Source organism: Aptenodytes forsteri, unplaced genomic scaffold (assembly GCF_000699145.1).
Source record: "Aptenodytes forsteri isolate BGI_AS27 unplaced genomic scaffold, ASM69914v1 Scaffold183, whole genome shotgun sequence".
In the NCBI taxonomy this organism is placed as follows: Eukaryota; Metazoa; Chordata; class Aves; order Sphenisciformes; family Spheniscidae; genus Aptenodytes; species Aptenodytes forsteri.
Genome location: NW_008795918.1, coordinates 429,226 through 451,599, shown reverse-complemented (window position 1 = coordinate 451,599; position 22,374 = coordinate 429,226). Strand labels below are relative to the sequence as shown.

The 22,374-nt window shown below is 39.6% G+C and overlaps 1 protein-coding gene across 1 annotated transcript; it reads right to left on the bottom strand.

The window, feature by feature from the left end:
- Nucleotides 1-10,654: 10,654 nt before the first annotated feature.
- Nucleotides 10,655-22,108, bottom strand: FASTKD2 (FAST kinase domains 2). Its single transcript, XM_009284636.2, has 11 exons — nucleotides 21,425-22,108; nucleotides 20,909-21,012; nucleotides 19,288-19,396; nucleotides 17,695-17,818; nucleotides 15,727-15,866; nucleotides 15,249-15,421; nucleotides 14,695-14,858; nucleotides 13,454-13,675; nucleotides 12,440-12,524; nucleotides 11,247-11,361; nucleotides 10,655-10,777 (listed from the first exon to the last, which is right to left on the bottom strand). The coding sequence occupies exons 1-11, from the start codon at nucleotides 22,106-22,108 to the stop codon at nucleotides 10,661-10,663; spliced, it is 2,037 nt and encodes a 678-aa protein (XP_009282911.1). The 3' UTR covers nucleotides 10,655-10,660.
- Nucleotides 22,109-22,374: the final 266 nt, after the last annotated feature.

Sequence of the window (22,374 nt, the reverse complement as noted above, 5' to 3'; positions counted from 1 at the left end):
ATTTAAAAAATGGACTTGTTTTGGGACTTCAGCAGAAGATTTGTTCATAAAAAACAATATTTAAGTATGTACTTAACTTTCAGCTTGCAAGCAGCACTGCTGAATTCAGAATAAAAGCTATTAGAGACATTATTCTGCCACCAATGCAAAAATATCTTGGGATGTAGTGATAGGATGAGGGGTAATGGTATTAAACTGAAAGAGGGTAGATTTAAATTAGATATAAGGAAGAAATCTTCACTGTGAGGGTGGTGAGGCACTGGAACAGGTTGCCCAGAGAAGTTGTGGATGCCCCATCCCTGGAAGCATTCAAGGCCAGGTCGGATGGGGCTTTGAGCAGCCTCGTCTAGTAGAAGGTGTCCTTGCCCATGGCAGGGGGTTAGAACTAGATGATCTTTAAGGTCCCTTCCATCCCAAACCATTCTATGATTCTATGATTCTATGATTTTATGAACAGTTAACTTCAACAAGCCTATTGCCCTCTTGGGCATAAATAATGTCTCAGTAATGAAGTCTGTTCTTTGGTCGGGTTCTTACTGGCAGCTGCTTATCTTTCTAGCAAATGTGGAAGGCAGCTTAATCCACTTATTCCCTCCTTGAAAACTGTGTGCAAAAAGGCATGGGACATTCTGGGGAGAGGAAAGGTTGTAAACATATGGCACAAACATACCATATGAAACCATGCAGTGTCCTTTCTTCCAAACAAGTTTACTTTGCAGTTCTTCCATACGTTCTTCTTAGAGCTTCAGAGCATTTTTTCAGCATCAGTTTAGCCTCTCAACTGCCCTGTGAGACAAACAAATATTATTTCCACTACTTAAAAGATTAATAAAAAAGGGGGAAAAAGTGACTCCCCAAGGTGACATAGGAACACTGCTGCAGAGCCAGGAATAGAATTCAGATCTCCTGACTCCCTGTCTGGTGCTTCCTTAAATATATGACCATCTGCTCTCCTGCTGGAAGTATAGATACTATATGCTGACTCCAACAAGCTGGCTGCTAAGCCTGTTAGTTTATCCTCTTTTTATCCCGTACTGATATCATCTCAAGCTAAGCTTTTGGCCTGGAGTCAAAGTGATTTCCAGTGTTTGAATGATTCGACCTGCTTGTTATTGTTTTAACCTTGCACCACACATATGCTCAGCTATTTGTGACTTATCTGCATACAGTCTGTGTAGCAACAGCCGCAAGCTAGAACTGTTTTGTTTAAAGATTCCATACTGAAGCATACCACATGTTTTAAACAACTATCATACAGCGGTGAGTTTGATCCTGGTAGCTGCCTGCACCCAGATTTCCTACTGAGCTGCATGTAACTTTCAAGGACAAAGAGCTTATTAAAAAGACAAAAAACTTACACACTTTTGTGTCTCCACAAACATCAGTTCATCATGTTAAGCTTTCCCAGTTCCACAGCTAAATCCCGCATTGACTCCATCTGAACTAAAAACCAAACTAGAACTGATGGAATTAACATGATCAACATTTTTTAAATCATCACCTTGATTCTCAGAAAATCATCCTCCAGTAAATCCTTCTCTCATTGCTGCAGAAAACTCACAGTATGTGTCCAAGACAGAATCACCACTCAGTAGGGTCAATATAGTAGCATGCTGACTAATGTGCCTTAAATCCCAGTCTTCTGCTCCACTGAAGAAGGGGGGTGGATAATTCAGCTGTTTTACTAAAATATCCTCTGGTTATCACTGTAGCTTTACTTGGAGGAAGCACACAATGAATTGACAGTTCTGTTTCCTATTGACTTGTCATAGGAGACAGCTTATTCTATAGGTATTGTCTTTTTCTACGAGTACTAAAAGATATTTCTGTCTTTCTGAGCAATGTTCAAAATACTCCAATTCATTCTACAATATTAAGTATATGGTCTTAATTCTGTAGCATATGAGTATTCAGCAATACGTTGTGTGGTCCGCAATGTGAATCATTGTTCCTCTCAGTATGCCAAGTCTTCAGCTTTCACAGCTTTGTTAGAGAAAGGTTTTTCTGAAATTCTCTGGACTCCATTGTGATTTGACAGTGCTAACTGTTCTCAAGCCTCATTAGCTCCAGCAACAATCCTAGCACAAGTGGGAATATACTGGAAGCTGTGCTGAGTTACGACAATTCTCTTCTAGAGTCATCTTGCTGCATTTTCCTCTCTCTCTCTTTCTCTGAGATTACACTGAAAACACCCCATTAACCTTACATTTGGGATTTTAAAGTAACCTTAAACCAGAAAGAATTCCAGCCAACATACCCTAGATTAGAATGACATTACTAGCAAACCCTAAAATTAGTTCTATTAAGCCAACCTTAAGTGTCCTGTAGTTCATCAAGTGACATAGGATACTTAAGCTTTAGCTTAGTGGAACTAATTTGATGATTGGTACATGATCTAGTAATTTCAAGGGATACACATTTACAGATCCTTTCAAAGATTTCTCCATAGTTTTTACAGCGTTTATACATGTGCATACTCACATATTTTGAGCCAAAACTGGAAATATCAGTGTGTTGTGTCAGTGTGGGAAATAACACCTGCCTTTTCTCCACAAGTCTAGCGATGCAGCCTTTAGACAGCTTTGTTATCAGAGAGGAGCTTCAAGTACCCGTTCAGCAAGCAGTTCCTTATGGAAGCGGGCAGAAGCAGGCTGACAAAGTCTGTATTGGTTTAATTAGGCTGGCAGAGCAGCTTCCTCAGACACCATTTTCTTTAACCAGGAAAGGAGAATGTTATTAGTGAATTGTCTTTCCTTAATAACAGGTGGCCTGGGTGGTTATTTTTCCTTCATCCTTTAGACAGCAAAATGTCGCTGCTAAGGAACCTTGAGCTGGTCCTTTAACATACAATCTGAATTCAAGATGATATTTACCAGCTGTTACTAAAAGGTAACAAACACTATTGGTTCAGTTCTAGGAGTTAAGGATGAACACCTTTACGAGGAGTTGTGCACAAAATCCTACAGTCCTTATGTGAGGACTATGGGAAATTCCTATGGGAAATTTGTCTGCATAAGGATTGTGCAATTTAACTTAAAAACCCTAGTAGTATATTTCAGGTGCATGGTAAATTGCTGAACCCAAATTCCACACATACAAGCTGGCTGCAAAATATTGCCCTTGTAGTTTGATCAAAGGAAAGATTCAATTTGCTGACAGTTTTAATGTGCCTGAATCCACTGTCAGAAAGACCAGTAAGATTTTCTCACTCACCTTCTCCAGTCCTGAAAACTTTCCCTCATAAGAATACCTTCTGATGACATGATTAGAACTTATGATTTCAAAGATATTGCTCTGGCGGAAAAGGATTTTCAGAAGTGTTTGATCCTATATTGATGTTCTGAGTGGGCAAGAATTAGGCAAGAATCCTTGATTTTGTGAAGAAACAAAACTTCTTGTAAACGATTAGCTGTCAAAGCAATATGTTGTTTGTTTTAATTAGGCCTTTTTAAAGAAGATGTCACATAATATTAAAAGCCTATCTTGTATTTTTAAATAAAATAATTACCTTTGTAAGTAAATAAACTAGTATTCTTTTATTGCTACTAGCAGAACTGTAAAGGACAGCACATAAGTCTCTATTATTGCTTAATGGTTAAAAAACAAGCTTACTGCACTGTATTCTAGAATAGCCAACATTATTTTTAATGAATTCTATTACAAGCACTAAAATACTTTATGATTAGTTGCGAATATGCTTGCATACAATTTCTTAGACCCAAACAATATACACTATATTCACTTTAACTTAAGTAATTAGCTTTTGCAGCTATAAAACATGTTCATATTAACCTTTGGCCTCCATTCTATCAACAATGATACACATACTTAGCTTTCTGTTTAATACCAGCACCACTGAGCATAACAGTATTGCTTGCATGCATGCAGTTATGTACTTTCGTGCATGGTGAGTAGTACTCCAAACCCCTCAACCAGCGTGAGGATCTGTTAAAAACGGTTATGATGTCCCTCAGGAATCTCAGTGATTATTAATGAAACCAACAGTAGCTGACAAAAGATCTCAAAGCAGATCTCGTCTGAGCCAAACAAGTCCACTCTTTGTAACTTACACTCAGTAGAATTTCCAGTGTATTTTTGCAAATTAGCCTTAAAGAATTTATAAGCGGGGTTTGAAGTGTGCTATGTACATATGGATGAGACATGCAGTAGAAACAGCTTTTATTTTGGTGTCTGATTTTGTAAAAAATCATTGCTGCTAATAGTATCTGGGGAAGGGACTGGGTAGTGTAACTTTGAAGTGCTGCTTGTGACAGGGCTGGGTAGGTTTGCAGTAAGGCTATTGACATGGCTTGCATTGGTCACAAGTTTTGGGGTTCTTCAGCGAAGGGAGCTGTTTCTTTTACAATTAGCCAAGACTTTCTCCACTCTCGTGGCTGAACTGTTACTATTCTTTGTACAAGGAGTGGATCTGAAACATCAGCCAGCTCTGCCTGAGAGAGCTTACAAATCCAAGCAACTCCACACGGGGACATCCCCATTATACAGACGGGGAACACAGACACCTGGCTGTGCTGGGGCTGTGCCTCTGCTGCCAAGCAGGGCATTCCTTTGAGTCACGGCACTACCGAGATGGGTGCGAACACCAGGACTCTGAGTGTGCCCCAGGGACCTCCTGAGTGACTTGCCCATGAGCAGACAGATAACTGATGGCAAGCAGGGAGCTGAACTCAGATTTCCCACGTCCTTGTCTAATGCCTTAGTGTCAGATCATCTTATCCTCTCTTCAGAGAGAGTGGTTTTGATACCTTCATTGTTGTTCTCTTTTTTCCCCCTTCAAATACTGAGTTATTAGAATAAGCAACTGAATATCAAACCTACCATCAGCAGTGGAAAGTTTGGAAAGTTCTCTTTTTATTCTGCATCAGCAGAAATCAAACCCATCTTCCCCCTCCTCAGTACTACCTTTTGGGGGGAGTACTGCCTACTGAGAAGGAAATCTTCTTGCTGACATCAGTGAAGCATTCACCATTTTGTATTGTTCCTTGAGCATAGACTGATACAGAGCAAATCTCCAAACACATGCGCACACACATATGTTTGCCTGCTTAACTTTTCAGATCTCCATCATTTTCCTTACATTTATACAGAAGTGACCCAGACTGAAGATTCATTCACACCGTAGAAGATGGTATGTCCCTGGGACAAATCGTTCATTGGCAAAATGGAGCATATTCTAAAACAACAGAGAGAAATGCATCAACAGTCTTTACCCTCTTCTTGCCTCATACACCGCAGTGTACAAGGGGTTTAGGTTGCCTCTGTATTTTCCAGAGAAATCCCTGTGTCAAGGAACTGTCTGTTGTTCTGCTAAACCTGATATCTAACTGCTGAGCCAGCGCAAAGGGCAAGTAACAACCCAGTATTGGTCTTCAATATGTATATTTAAAAAGATTAAAGTCTTTTATTATGTGACTGACATTTCAAACGTGGGCTCCATGCTTGGTCTCTCCTCCTTCCCTAGCTATTGTGTGCAATAACATCTTAACATACAAATATAATCTCCTCCACAACAAGCCACTGTATATTTCCTGAATCTCATCTCATCTGTGTCAGTACACATCAAGACTTCAGTGACAATTCTCACCATTTACACCAGCCTCTGTGCACTCAGAGTCCAATTCACCAGCTGTTCCCTACTGCTAAAGGAGAAAACTGGACTCACATAACCTTTCAAGTTTTCTCCTTTGAAGTTGTAGAGCCACAGCCTCAGCTGGTGTATATTGCTGTAGTGCCCTGACTTTAATTTAAACCAGCTGATGAGCCACTCCCCCTTTCCCCACACTCCCCACACACTTCCCCACCTTTCTAGAGGGTGGTCGAGTGCAGATGACATCTTATGTGCAGCGGAATCTGTACCATGAAAATCAAACAGGCAAATACAGAAAATTTAGCAAGTGCCCTTTGTGGATTGAACTGGTAAGAGTGAACTATGGCATATACTCAGGAACGACAAGAGTGTTCAGTAAATTGCCTCTGTCTGGAGGCATGGATAGAGTCCCTTACCCATAACAGAAAAGAAATTCTCCTGTTCATAAAAATTTGCATCTTGCTACATAAAGCGAGAACATATCTGAGTTTTGATGGGTGCCATGGCAACAATGTTACTGGAGTATAGCATAGGAGCATTTTCAGAGAGAGGGAACAGGATGAAACAAAAAGCTCACTGGTTGTGTGTGGACACAAGGACCTTTGCTGCAGACCCAAGGACAGATTCTCCTTCTTCTTGTTCCTGGGTGGCTGTTTACAGTTGCCACCACATTCATACTTTCACTTTATACTGCGGTTGTCCAGAAATATTGAAAAAAGGGAAAAACCTGCTGCAACTAGAAGGACAGATCTTAAACATAGTTCAGAGTTCCATTATATTTGCATCACTTAAAAGAGGAGAGCAAAAAGAACAAAACCACAGGATTACATGTTCAGTAAAACCTATGCTTAAGTACCATAATTGCTTTAAAAGTATGCATGTAGAGAACAACAGATAACCATGGCTCTGCTTTTGTTCTGAAATAACTAATTTCAGCACATTTCACCTAGGAGTGAATGCTCCACCTTTTTTGAGATCTACAAAACACCTGCAATTCTTTTTTAATTCAGATATTCTAGTGTCAGTAAAGAGGTATTGAAACTGGAACCTCATTCACGCAAGTTTATGTGATCTAAGATTTGTGTGCAAAGAGAATAGCTTAACATTAACAAATGGCAGTATAAAATAATACCTACTGCAATGGCCAGGAAAAAAAAAAAAAGCATTAGACAAGTCTTAGTATTTTCTTCACTTCAGCTATTGACCAGAGCCACATCCCTAGGTCTCTGCATACAAAGCATTATTCAACCTCTTGCCTGTGCAGAAACAGTTGCAATACCTGAGAAACAGACTTTCATTCTCTAATTCCAAGCTCCAGTTTATTTAGATTCTGATTTCTTAACAAAAATCAAACTCCTGCAATGTACTTTTAGTCCCTTTTTTGCAGTCACTTTTGAATGACTGGGCTAATTTGAGAGCAAGGTGGAAGTTTTAAAGAGAGTTCCTGGATGTTTCTTGTGATGAGCGGCTGGAATATTTCATACCCTGAGAAGGCTGGTGTTAGGGCTCAGAAGTGTTTTTAGACATAAGCAAATCCAGGCAGGAGAGAACTACAAGTCGTCAGGGTCTGCAAATCCAGCTGCTTATGGACACAATTTGTTTTTCCAAACACTCACTGTTCTCATTCTGCATTACTTCACAAACTTTCCTTTTTGCTTAGATGGTACTAGTTTATTTTCTGTTCACGCAAGAGCCTTCTTGACCCTTGCAGACCACATCTTCTGCCTTCCTGTTCCTTGCTCTCATTTTAGATCTGTTCACACATACTGCAATGCTTAACATCATGCTTGGGCCAGTGAAGTTTGCTATATAACTTACATTTATAAATCCTTCTCACAATGTTTTCCTGTTGATTGTGTGATACCTGACAATGATCTGAGCTTGTCACCCTTTTGTATGTGGATATCCTTCAGATGACCTGGAGAATTCAAAGGATGAACACTAGAAAAATTTACCAGATAAGCCAGCTTTATCATGGCATTTTACTGTTTTGTAATAAGATAAGGTTTATGAATCAAAAAATGTCTAACAGCAAGCAGCTTGTAAAAAACAGGAATCATAAAAGGCAGTATCTCTTTCTTTGAGATTAGCAGGACAAATGCTTAAGTCCAGTATTTCATAGCTCAGAATGAAGGGAAGATTTGTATGGATCTACTTTTCAGACTTCTTTGTGGCCCAGGGGTAAAATATACTGCCTTCATACAAGAATCTGGTCAAATATATGGTTGCTCTGTGCAGCTGAGTCCACTGTCCTTAAGTCATAGCTACATAATTACTCTAAGCCCTATACTTGCTTTATCTTCTTTAACAAGCCTTCAATTCATTGAAGATCCTCCCCTCCCTCAGCAATTTAGTTTACTTAATAAATTACCTATTTTCACTTTACATGGGGTTAAGAACCTTGGCCTTGCTACAGATTGGATACACCCTTGAAATACCTTTAGTGAGTCAAATACCACAGCAAATGTCTGGGTTCCATCTGTTAATAAGATACACCCATGGGCTGTATGAAATAAAGCCATATTCAGCTTCCTGGTTCCTCACTCCTTGTTCAGAAAAAAATTCCAGCCACTGCACTTACAAAGTGTTCCAAGTGCGAATAAAGGTTAGAAACACATGTTCCCGAGTCTGCAGGCAGACGGTGAAAACGGTAGAGAAAGGTGCAGCTTGCATCTCCTGTTAGCCTCACTGGCAGGTCAGCTAAAAACACGTTTAGTATCTGTTTTGCTTAAAAAAGGGGATTTTGCACCTTTCGCACAGAGCAATCCACGCAGTGACAAAACCCACAATTACAGGAGCAAAATAATTATTGTTGTGTGAGTCTCCCACTAATTTTAATAAGCATGATTCAGGAAAGAGAGGAGAATGGTATTCTAAATGCAGACTGTAATGCACAAAATAGGGGATTAAATCTCCCTTACTACATGAATTGGACACCTGAGAAACCTGGGTTTCAGGCATTGCAACAGAGTAGCTTTTTAGCAGATGTAAAGATTGAAGAAACCCACAGCTCTGAAGTCTCTCTGGCAGCAGCTACATACTGCTTGGAACTATGAATCAGTGGTGACGTAGTAACGACTTAGATTATTGAGGTAGCATAAAGCAAGATATTTTAATAAGCAAGGTGATCATTATGGCAGACTACTACACTTCCATACTGCTTGTGTAAGTTTCCACCTACTCGTAAAGTGTTTAAAAAAAGAAAGAAAAGATGGTGATCAGCTGATTTAATGTAACATGCTATGCCATTTTGTGCCCACTGGTGGCTAATTCTGTCCAGGCTGCTGGCACCCAAGAGGACAGTATATTTCCCTGCCTGGTGTTTTGTCCCTGAAGAGATGGGAGCTACGTACCTGCTACTGAGGACCTGACTGAAAAGCTCGAAGCAGAGGAAGCAGTTCCCCAGCCCAGGCGAGAGCCGCAGCTGACACTGCATTAGCTTGGTTTGCAGGGCTTCAGCTTTGAACAGCACCAAATGCTTTCTCAAACACAGCTCTGAGCACTACCTGGCTCTCCAGCACAGAGTATTTCAGACCTCCTCCAGTGCAGGCCGGGACTGTGGGTCAGTCGGCCAGCTCTGAACACGAGAATGGCTCTGACCAATCTGCTTCACAGATGAATTTGTACAGACAATGCTTTCTTAAAGTAGCAGATCCAAAAAGGGGGCACAACAAACTTCTCATCAAGTCAGGCATATGAACTCTGCTCTGGCTGTTAAGTTCTACAATTGCATCAAATCTGTTTTTCTGCATGTGCTGCATTTCAGAGACTGAAATGCTGAACAGCTCTCCCTGCTTTTATATGCCAGACTGCTGTAACAATGCTTCTTTGGTTGCAGTTTCCACCATATTCTATCTACATGTTCTGCAAGAAGTTGGGCAGTGAATTTTTTTTAGGCACGTTGTTTCTTTTCACCTCATCACTGTAATACAATGATGAGATAAGAAAGGTAATACCTTAACCATGTGTCCACACTACTTCAGAAAGACAAAGACAAAGAACGTAGTGCTTGTAGCTTATCAAGTGAAGCAAGGGCACCACCGTTAGGTCACACACAGTCACTGTAGAAAGTATTGCTGTTTCCCTTCACGTCGACTGGACTGTGGCTATGGTACAGCAAAATTGTGACTGAGGATCTGATTACACCGCAGAAACAAGCAAACTGTTGTTGGCAAATGTATGCTCTTACTAAGTACTTCAGCAACTCCAGCACAACAAATGGATTTTACCAGTAGATGTTACCAAGAATGGAAAAGATGTACCAGTTCTCTCTGCTCCTGCAGCTGCTTTGAACTTCTAGGACTCTGCCAACATAATCAATTCCACCACTACATAACAGGCCAGTGGAGATGCATCACAGTATGTAATGAACAAATCTTAGTATTGCAACACCTCTTTAAATAGTTGTGGAGACACTAATACCAGAAACAGAGCAAGAGTCAGTTTATAAAGACATGCCAGACCTGTGTTCTTGTAGTGAGAAGTCTCAAAAATCTATTACAGTAACAGTGAAGCAAAGGGTTCAAAAGAAAAAGCATACAGCTAACAGAACCATTATCAGCCTGAACTTCTGAAACTGGCTGAGTTATTTACTGCTTTACTATCGATAGTTCTGCATAAAGAACAGAGGGGATGGTGGGGTGGGATGGTGGGGGGAGTCCTTCTAGTGCGTATTTGTAGGCCAGGTTGCAATAGCACTTGAAATAGTCACTTCCTTTCCCTGACCCAGCTCAAGACTAGAGAGAAATTTGACTTGGGGCACGGGGGAGGGGAAACAAAGTGAAGATAAAATTAAGAAATTTCATCAGCAATAGATGTCAGGATGCTTTTTGGATTGATTAAGTAGTTCCTTCCACTAAAGAAAATCCACTCCCACTTCACAAAAGAAACCCCTCGCTATTAGCAGGCATTGTTCACTTTACAAGCTCTTCTCAATCTGTAATACTTTGGACTAGGCAGTTGTGTATAAAACTGCTTATCTCTTCCATTAAAACCTTACATTAATTACACAGGAAAAAGAGAGATCAGGAGACCCAAAATTATTAGTTTATTTTAATTATCCTGCACAGTCACTTCAGAAGAAGGGAAAGCATTTTCTGAATAAATTTTTCCTTTCAAAAACTCAACTGCATCTTCATTTGTCATTTCCTGAAACTTCTTGTTCAGGACCTGGAAGAAAGGAAAAGGAAAGGAAAGGGCACATTAGTCCTACTGTCTTTAGCAAACTACCCTATCCCACAAACCAAGCGCTCAGTGATGGGAAGGCCATAGGGAGTCGCTGTATTTTGAAAACAAGTTGACTTGAATCATTCATTCTATAAAAATGAGGGAAATAAGCCAAAGTCACATAGGTTTTTTTAGGTAGAAAGCAATTCAGTGGCTTGACTGTTTGGGTTTTTTTGCTGAACTATGATGATATTTATTTCACTGATAATGATAAGTGGTAGCTTGTCTTTTAGAGTTCCTCTGTCCTTTCTCCCTAGTGACACCACCATTACCTTCTAAGTAGAGACGATATACAATTACCACTCTGGAGAAGGCTCACCATTCCCTACAAGGCCTGTTCTACCAAACAACCATACTCATCACTGTGCTGATAACTGGACCGAAGCAGGGAGAGTAACGGGACTCTTCTTACCAGAATCACATGATAGCCCAGTTTGTTTAGATGTCGCTTCTTCATTGCCAGCTTCCCTTGGGGGTGCGTTGTACCCACACAGAAGGCAGACAGAGGAACAAAGAGAAAAGCCAATCTACAACCAAGAAGAGTAGGGAAGACTCCATTGTACAAATGCAGAATAAGCATTTTTAAGACAATGATTCAATGATGTCCTTTAACACTGCAAATATACAGCTGTCTTTCTGGTAGGCAAAAGTTTCAGGACTGCACAAATTTCATTATCCTTTTCCTCCAGACTTAAGCAATTTAGACCCTCTCTTCTTCCATGAGCTTCACACAAGTACCAGCATCTACCCAAATACCTACAGCAGAATTAAGTCCTTAGATCTCCACTCTCCCACGAGAAAGAGATAGATCATTCAAAATTCTACATTAGTTTGACAGCTTTTGCATTTACTTTGATCCTTTGCTAATATATTCAGAATCGGTTACTTCCTGCCATAAAAACCCTTGGAAGGGTGAGGAAAGCTGAATGCCTTGGAAACCTGGCAGTGAGTTTCTGTTACACAATTCACTAGCTCCCCTTTTCCCAAAAAGCAAACTATACAAAATACATTCCGGTGCAGTGATCCAGCACACAAGTGTTAAGTATTACCCAATTCTACTTAAGCGTTACTTAAATGATATATGTCCCACTTCAGTTACTAAGAGGTCATTCTTCTACACAAGATTAAATTAAGCACCTAAAATGTGGTTATGATGATCCTTTTTATTCAAATTGTATTTCAGCAGGTGAATTAATTGCCATAACATACCATTGAGATGCACATTTTAGAGACTTAAGAGAATAACTGAATGTTTAATTGGACACACAAATACTTGGCATTTTAAAACCATAATGTAGTAATTTTTTGGAAGGGATTTCAGTCATACTTCAAAACCTGTATCCATTACAAGAGTATCAAATTACTGTGATGTTTCCTGCCTCTTTCTCTGAAATGTTAAGTCAGCCTCTGTTAGAAGAAGGTAGTGAGCTGGATGAGCTGTTGCTCTGAACTGGCATGGCAATTTTTGTATATTTCAGTGAGCACAAATAACAAGTTAGTAATCTACTTTGCTTCTGCAAATCAGTGAACCAAAGAAGTAACTGGATGGAATACATACAAATAAAACTAGCCCGCTAGAAAAAATATGCAGTCAAAAAAAGACACCTTTGAACACTTGAGTCAGCATGATCATCTGTTGCAGCTATTGGGAGCACTTTCTTTCTGTCTGAATCCATTCTGATTTCAAAATCTGAAAACAAAACAACAAAACATTTAACACTGCAAGAGGTTACAATTAATGTCCTCATTTGAACATTAATTGTTCAAATTGTTTTCAAATGAACAGCTCATTTGAAGAAATTAACACTGTTACTGCTCTGTTTCTAATTGCTGTTCTCTAATAATTTACATATTACTGATGGCTTTTCCCTCCCTGCAACCAATATAAACAGCTATAGCTTGCACATCTCCAGGAAGAAAAAAAAAAAAAAAGTGTTTTGAAACTGTAGATATAACTTTATGGGAGTGAAATCATAGTTTAAAGAAACTAGTCTTGATCACAGTCTGTCATACCTACTCAGATTTTCCTGTAATCTGATTCCTCATTAGAAATATGTAGGAAGAAAATTGTACTACAAATACAGAAAAATTGGTAAGCTGGGTGGCTGGCAAAAAAATAAGCAATATCAAAATATAAAAGAAACCAAATGTTATGAAATGATCACCTATCAAAGAAGGTCATATCCCATTTCATAAATGAAAGTAGAACCTAAACCTTAGCCAGAGCTTCAGAGAAGAAACAAGTCGGAGAACAAAAGGCGGCTGCTGTTTGGCTTTGTTTCTAATGTGATTTAGTACTAACACGTCAACTCTCTAAAACAGTTGGCCATATTGGATTTATGTACAATTAACATCTGCTTGCTGATACTTACCAAAAAGTCCAAAGCATTTTTGTAAATAACAGCAATCATGAAGTTTTAGTAAATTAACTTAAATACCTTAACAGAAGCATCCTAGAAAGTAGATTCACCAATCAAGGACATCATTTGTTAAAAGATTGTGTCTTCAGAGTGTTACACTTTTAATCACTTGCACCCTACGCAAATTTGTTACCACCTTATTATTTTGGGGATGATAAATCTACATTAAAAAGAATATGACGGTAATTGGGCTTCATACCAATATGATATTTATATGGCAGCTCAACATTTTGCCGAAACATGTTCTCATCTCCCAGAAGTTCTATCAGCGCCTCCCGAGCCTTTCTGAGATTAAGAGATACTAATGAGGAGAAATTCTCAGTCAGCACAAATGCAGGCTTCACGAAGGAAGGGCTATCAAGTTCCATACATGCTTTCACACAGCGAAGCATCATTTCCTTTTGTTCTTTGTAAAGATCATCTGAAAAAGGATACAAAAAATATTACATCCAATGTATCATCTCACAGAATTTTTCATTTTATTATCATTTATAGTCTGTTCTGGCAGAGCAAGTGAATTTCAATATAGGAATCAAAACGCAATTGTTTTTTCACTGAATATTATTATCTTCAATATACTGTTAAATATACACCATCAATTCACTAATTATAATATTAAAGTCTACGGCTGGGACCTGCCCATTTATCCAGTCTTTCCCCTCTACTGTACACAGCTCTGTGCATGCTATCGGTTATTACAGGAGATTTAAGGAGAAAATGGAATGAGACAGCATGCATAAAAACCATTTATAAAATCCAGACAACTAGAAGGATATTTATAAAACAAAGAAGGGATATCAGACTTGGCCGTAATTTTGAAACTGTACTTTAAGAGTAGTAAGCTGCGCAAACTCTAAGCAGTTACAGCTTTACAGCTTTCAGGTTCAGTCACAGCAGGCTCAACAGCAAGACACAGTGTTTTACTCTACAGTGAATTTCTACTCTGCTGAACTACTCTACTGGCTGTAAAGAATTGAATGTGGAAACCAAATTCTACTACAAACCATTCCAAGTTCCCCATTATTAACTCAGAGCAGTCAAAATAACCTTTTACTCATGATTCCAGGTACTAAAGTTGGTTTACAAAGGTTAAGACTTCCTGTGTTTTTAAACATGCCTGAACATCTGTCAAAGATAGAACCCCTGGCTCTTACACATTTCTACCATTTCCACACATCTCATATTCACCTCTCTCCATGTGCACACCTACTATTAAACTTTTGCCACCATGGGGCCCAAGACAATAAGCCTGATTCCCTAGTGCAGAAACAGATCACTTAGATCACCATCACTATGTTAGCTTTGTCTTGCGGACTTCAAATTTAATATTAATCATTTTTGCATTCTTTAATTTCTAAACTTTTAACACAATTACAACAAATTATGTACGAAGGCAGACTATCCCTTTTAAAACAAGAACATGACAAAGTAAAGCCTGACCTGACAGTAGAAGTTCATCCCTGCTGTCCTTTTGCAGCAGCTCATCAAGTGCACGATGAGGAAGATATCCTAAGATGCAAAGTGAATACACTGCCTTCAGCAGTTCTGTGTTGGAAATCTGAGGGAGGTACTTATTCAAGCAGCTATGAAGAGTCTCAAAAAACCTTTTCCAAAAGCAGAAGAAAAGTATCTAAATACACAAATAAGGCTATATAAAATACAGATTTCAAACAAAAATACAAGTTAGAAATCTTTATTATCTTGTACAATCATATGTTGTGTAATCTAACATTAGCTTTTGATTCTTCTGTGAGGATACAGCTACCTATCAACAGATTTAGTAGCCTGGTCAGTCTAGAACCAAGGTCTCCATTTGCAATTACAGAGGAAAATTCCTATGTAGAAAAGATGGGAAAAGACACAGAAAATTTATCTTACAGATTAATAAAACAGGATTATGAACTCTTTCACAACCGAAATCAAATACTAGTTGCCATACATTACTCTATCATGACTACATAACGTATTATCAGATATTCTAAATGAAAACCTACAGATGCTTTTGGTCTCTGGGAACATAGTTGAGTCGTGAATACACTCGGAGAACAATCAAGAGGTTTTTCAAGTTGAGGAATTCAGGGTCTTCTGTCACCTTCTCAACAAAAATACCCATCAGCTCAGTAGGCTGAAAGCCAAGTGTCTCGAAGGCAGAAAGAAAAAGGATAATCTAAAAGAAAAGATAGTTTTATAAGGTCAAGAAAGCCAGTGAAGTGGATCCTACCTGTTGATTTCATAAAAGGCATTTTTAATAAAAGCAAATTTTTCAAACCTTAACACTCCTTTTATTTCTTATTTCTTTATTCATCAATAAATAGAAGAGCATTTTAAAAATTTAACTGTATCAACTTCATCAGATTGGTATTCCTAGAAAATCTGTTCTCCAAAGATCAAACACAAACATGAAGAAAGGTAAGATGGAAAGCACCAGATATTCTACTAGTACCACTATAAATTATTTGGTCTCAAACTCACCTGTCTTTTGTCCCAAAGGCAGGCAGTAGAATTAACATAGTCTGCTAATGCTGAAAACAGTTTTACATTACGGTACTGGAGATTGTAACAAGCTTCTAGAATGAGAATTAACTGCCGAAATGGAGCATCGTGGACATTCTCTGTAACAGAAGAGCAAAAAAGGACAAATGATACAAAGCAATAGGAGCTGTAGGTTGGAGATATTGTGGGAACAGTTTGGCTAAGGGTTGGAGCAGGGCGGCGGGAATCAGATAAGGAACTGTGGAACAGACTGAGGCTAGCTAGGCAAAGTCAACTGAGTTAAAACACATAAAGAAACTGAGAGGTAGAAGAAGCCAAACTGAGTCAGGACCAAGCTAGAACGAATAAATAGGCAAAAGGGGACAAACTAACAAAAGAAGCAAGAAGACTGTGTTCCCAGAACATCTTCTGTTCCAGGATTCTTGATTTTCAGCACCTCTCTGCACTCAGCATAGAAACCATCAGGCGAGCCCCTTTAGTACTGATCGAGCCTTTGGGCTGTCCACTTCACCATGTCAGCTGAGGCAGTAACAAAGAGGTGGATCTAAAGCTGCTGATTAATCAGATATTAGCACATGATGAAATTTACATTTTTTTTCCCATTTGGTTTTACAAAACAGCAAGAAACCACAAATATGAATCTATGTCTAAAAAGCACTAAAGGCTGTCAAGCACTAAAGCATTAGTGTATGCCAAACTGGATAACATGGAACCATAACGTAACCTCCTGGCATATGAGCGTGATGACATAGATTGAGTGCCAGATGACAACAGACTTCTGCGCAGGACTGCTGCTTCATTTGCCACACAAGATGGACCTACTCCTGAGATGAAAAAGATTAAGTACTGAAGAACAATGCTCTCTCCTGAACACCCTGCTTTGTTTGCTGCAATGAGGGGCATACATGTCATAAAAGACATGCAAGAGAAAAGAGCATAGCTACAGTAGTAGGATCAGCACCCATCAAAACTAGACTTTATCTTTTCCTCTGCCAGAGGACGCAAGAGGATAGCAGGAAAATAACTGACTTTAACTCCTCTGAGTTGTGCTCAGTGATTTTCCAGGCTCAGCATAAAACACTGTTACCTCATTTCTTGAAGTCCTGAGTGCTGACAACTGTGATTGAAGCCAATGAGAGTTGTGCACCAAATAAAGTGATTTGTAATGCCAGGTATTCTTAAAGAAAACAGGCTAACGGAGTCTCATATTACTGGACACTTTGACCTTAATCTCTCTTCTGCCTAATTAGAAAATGAGTATCACCAGTGGGTCACTCCCTTGCTGCTGCAAAAATTAACTCAATAGGTACCTATGAAGTACACAGTTATTACAATTCTGGTGAGGTTCCCAGATATGGGAGAGGGGGTAGTTTCTTGAGAGCCCCAGCAACAGCACAGGACCTGGAAAACCTGCTGGAGAATTCCAACCCCTCTCTCCTCTTCCTATTCCATCTCCAGCCTCTGATAGGGGTCATTTCTGTCCAGAAATTAATCACACTGTTCCCAGAGCATCATTTGCATGATGTGCAGCATGTAAGTCCTGAGAACATGCACTAAAAAAAAATGCAGAAAAAAGTACTGAGTAGCTGCTCACTCTGTGTATGCCATCTAGCCTGTGTACTGTGTGGTGAAAGTCCTATGGGAGAAGCCAGTATCTGTAATTAAAGACCGTGTCCTAACACATATGAACAACCAGGACAAATAAAGAAAAATATGTAATGCAGGTAAATGTTAAGAAGGGCAGAGACTACAAGAGCTATTTGCTTTCATTATCAATCAGTAATTTTCTGTCTTGCTGCTTGTCAAATGGCTCCACATTACTATAATATCCTGTAAAACAAAGATGTTTCCCGAGTTTTAAAGGAAATCAGAAAAGGGAGACGAGACAATAATTAGGAAGAATTTAGTATAAGGAAGGGAAATTTAATAAACGTATTTTTTTCTTACCCTGGATCTTTTTACTGCAGGCATTCAGGATTGGAATGGAACAATAATTCATTGCAGCAAGAGCCAAAAACACACGCAGAGCATTCGGGAAAGTCAGATGGTCTATCTCTTTCAAAACTGCCATCTAAAGTGAATTAGAGCTTATTAAATCCTTCATTCTTCAGGTATATTATCACTGCTTTCTGGTGAAGGCATTTTCACCAAAACTTTCCCAAATTCCTTAGCCTGTTCACAGACTTATATGAAAGAAAAAGGAGCAACAAACAGCAAAAGGATAAAGTAACTACTCTCAGCTTCTTAATACACAGTTATAGCAGACCAAGTGTTCTAGAGCCGTGTCACTATGCAAGTTCGCAGCAATTTGCCTTTATATGTTCGTTTTAAAAGAAAGAAGTCTCAGTAAAGCTAATTTCCAAATACTGTGAATATGTCTTCTACTAACTCTTAAAAAAGTAGCAGAAATATAATTGGCACAGTTGACTTATTTAATAGTACTCCAATTACTGTTTTGGATGCACGTGAAAGCTGTAAGCCTTCAAAGTGATCCAACAGCACACCAAGTGGCGTATCTTTAATACAAACACCCAGCTACAAATGTGGACTGAGGCTACAAAGTATATTGGCTATTAAAGTACAGTATTTTTACTGCATTCATATCAGAGGTTAAATACAAAATGAGTCGACAACAGAAATTACACAGTATTAAAATAGCACCCTGTAAGCTCAGAAAATTAAGAGCTCCCTTCAGTTAACAAGTGGAAATGTTACTTTCCTCTCAGTTCCATATTCCACCACATCTTCAGCCAGTTTCTCACCATCTTGTAAAAAGTGGTACCTTGTGCAAGGTTTTACGATTTACTTACATCTAACACATTGCATGAGCCCCCTGCACTGCTCTATTCTTGCCCAGTTTCCCATCAGTGGTATCTTCCCTCACTTCCTCATGAATGCTATTACAAATTCTGACCTCGGAGCCCTTCAGCTATGTGACGAAAACACTAGCAGGCCCTGTTTGAAAGAACGTTTCAAAAAACGTCTTTAAATCAGGACGAAACCCAGTACACCCTGCCATAAAACCTACAGCCTGCTCCCAACCACTGTATTTCCCAGGGGACCTTTCAGGTACACAGAAAGATAAGGCCATGAGCCAGGTGAGTTCTCCTGGCATCTCACTGCCATTGGTCCTCTAGCCCTGTACCATTATTGGACACAGCCCCATCACAGACTAGTTTTCCATCTTCTTGTCCTCCAGTCACAAGCTAGGCAAGGGAATCAGGGAACAGCCTGTAAGTGCTTCTATGAAATACCATGTGGCCAGCCCAAACAAGAGGTGAGGGCACTGCTATTTTACTGCCTCAATTCCTTTTGTACCATCTCCTTTGCCTTCTGCCCCCTTTCATGGTGGGATATTCCCAGCCTCCAAATTTAAGTTCTTCCTGTAGATATAGCTGGACTATGATTGATATAGCAAATGCAGTTAACCTTTCTATTATATTTTCTCTTTGAGTGTCTGGAAAGAACCATACACAATCTATAAACAATGCAAGAGCACAGGCTTTGTGGAAGTAAAAATGAGCCTCCAACTAAATTTACCTCTAATTTCTTTTTCAGAAAGACTGGAGCATCTTTTCCCATGCATTTCATCAGGTTTTGCAGTATAAAGATGTCTCTGATACCTGGAATGCGCTGCTCCACTAGTAATCTGATGAAGAAACACACACAAGGCCTTGAGCTAGATAGCTTTTAACTGTTTAATAGAGCTTTCCTCATTTCAGCAGAAACAGGTAGGTGCCCCCATTCTCCCTCACTGATGTAGTCCCAAGTTAAAGCTGTAATTCCCTCCTCCTCTCCCACCTCCTTTTTTGCAAGGCTGGTGTAACTCTACATGATGTAGCTGCAGCACAGATATTTTGCACATGGAAATAATTATATATGCTTTCTTAATGTTATCCTGATAGATGAATGTTGTTGCTGATACATTAACAGCAGGGGCACCCGACCAGACTGCACATGTGACTGTGCAGACATGAGTGCTGTTAAGCCTCAAGGATTAACAATCTTCTGCAGAAAAAAAACAAATTGCACATTTTTTATCACAGAATCATCTATGTGCAGGCAAGTTCTGAAACGGCTGGGAAACTTGGGGATGGACACTGACAACAACTTCATGCAAGTGAGTTCAAAAACCAAACAAGCAGTGCTGTGGCTGCGGAAACAGAAGGGGATATCGTAACACAGAGGGATCGTAAGGACAAGATGAAGGAGTTCTGCATTCCCAGCACCTCCTTTTCTGGCTCAGAGGGAGGTATTGTAATTGTTATGTCTGAATCACCCTTAAATATACCTGCACAGCTACAAAAATATGAGGTGTCACTTTCTAAGGCAGTGCACTGCTCTGAAATTCATCTCTGCAGACACGGCTTCCTGCAAATGGGCAAGAGCTTCAGACTTCAAGACAGAGAAAGAGCTGTAGATGGATCTCCTGCTTTCTACCAACTTACAAGAACTGTGTACCTGAGCTTCCAGGAGAACCTGTTTTTTGCATAACACTAACACATCCACCTTCTCAAAGCAGGACCTGACACAGGACCAAAAGTACTAATCAATGGCAAGTTTTGTGACAGCCTCAGTAAAAACAATCTCGTGGGAGTAGGCAGATTGGTTACCCACATAAATCTCACTGGCCCTGAAAAAAATCACTACAGCTAAAGAAGTTATTCTGATAAAGCACTACACAGAAGGCCCTGCTGGATGCACAGATAAAGTCTAAGCTTGTCTTCATCTTCATTTTTACTTACTAAATTAAAAGAAAATATTCCCTGGCTGTTAAACAGCATTTTTCATCATGACAAACCAAAATACTTCACAAAGTAAGCTAGTCTCATTACCTCCTTTCTACACATGGGTAAAAGAGGCATAGATACACGAAGTGACTCGATCAACATCACAAAAAAACCCACAGTGGTGGAGCTGCAGTCAGAATATGAATCCCCTGCAGAGCAGTCTAGCACCCTATGCCATCAGAAGCCTTTCTGCTTGAAACTGCAAAGACAATGCCAAAAATCACTGTCTTGTACAGCTGTTATCTCATGTGACCATTTAAGTCCTAAAACCAGTGTCTTTTATGCGCAGACATTCCCTCCATGATTCTAAAAGACATATGTTCAAACAACATTTAAATATGAAGAACATGTGAAAGATGTATTTTTCTCACTGTAATCCAGCTTGAAGAGCGCTCACATTCTTGTCTTTATCCAGCCCTCCTAAAGTAGTTGCCAAAACTGAGATACATCGGTTATCAAGTTGATTGAGCTTCTCCTGTTAAAGAGTTTTCACAACATCAGATTACTTCAGACCAGTAAGTTTCAGAAAAAAAAACCTGACCACTCTTAATCTGTACCTGCCATCTTCTCTTTCCCCCAGAAGTCATTTCATAAGTTTTAATTCTGCAGTGATCTACACGGTCTCACATCAGACAAATTTAGTTGATTTGAAAGGGTAATGGTTTTTGAGACTTCTCCTCTCTGTTAAATCTGTCTGAAATCAGGCAGTCATTTCAAAAGTGAAGGCAATTAGAAGTACACACAAATTAACTATGGGAGCCCTGTTTCCATGGAACACCAGACTAAACCAGGGATGTAACCAAACTCTCTCTGATGTTGCACAGCCTCCCAGAATTAGCCCCGAGGTTTCAGCCCAAACTTAGGAGAAGAGGGATTTTGATACTTACTTGGCACACTCTCACCAAAGTCTGGACTAGGAGAGTGTTCTGAGGAACACCTAGGTTCACCACGGCATGCAGACTGAACACCAGGTCACCCCGCGTCATCCTTCTGGAGTCCCGCAGCAGCTGCTGACAAAGCTTAACAAAAGCTGGGTGCTCAAAGATCAGCTGCTTCTCGTAACGCTGCTGGTCTTCGGACAGGTTTTTGAAGAGCCTCCATACTGTAGTCAAACAGTTTGTGAAGTGCTTAATGGAAACAGCGGACTCTGAAGCCAAGTCCAGTACATCGCAAGGACAGGTACATTTCTGGAGACTATTAAAGAATGGTTCACTATGATCCGTTACATGCTTCACTTTGAAGCTCCCAGAATCATCCAACTTTTCAAGTTCCAAGGAATTCTGGGGAGCCTGCTCACTCACCAAAGCCTCTGTACTCTTCTCTGGTTGTATTTTAGCACCTGTACTAAAAACATCTGTCTTTTGAGATAGAAATCGAAGAGATGATCCATGCAAAGAAGGACAAATATCTAAAAATAATTTCCTGAAGTTCACATTTTCCAGGGGATCCCTGTATCTGCCAATCCATAAAATGTGTTTTCTTGTTGTGGCTGAAGATTTGGGAGTGAGCACAGAATTGCACCTATGCATGCATCTAACAGTATTTAGCAAATAACTTATTTTAGTATTCATTTTTGCTAATGTCTCATGAATAGATTTGAAATGCCAACTCAAAGTAAGGGATCCGATGAAATTCTACAGTGGAAGCAGTCCTGGAGAAACTGCGTGAGATCACTCATCTGTAAAAACAATTTAAAATTATGGATTAGTTACGAGACTTTCAATTCTTAAAGTTTCAATTGCCAAATCTATAAACATCTTTTACAGGAGGGGGCGGGGGGGGGGAAGATTTGGAAAAAGATCCCTGGAAAATGATTTGCAGAGGGACTTTTATTGGG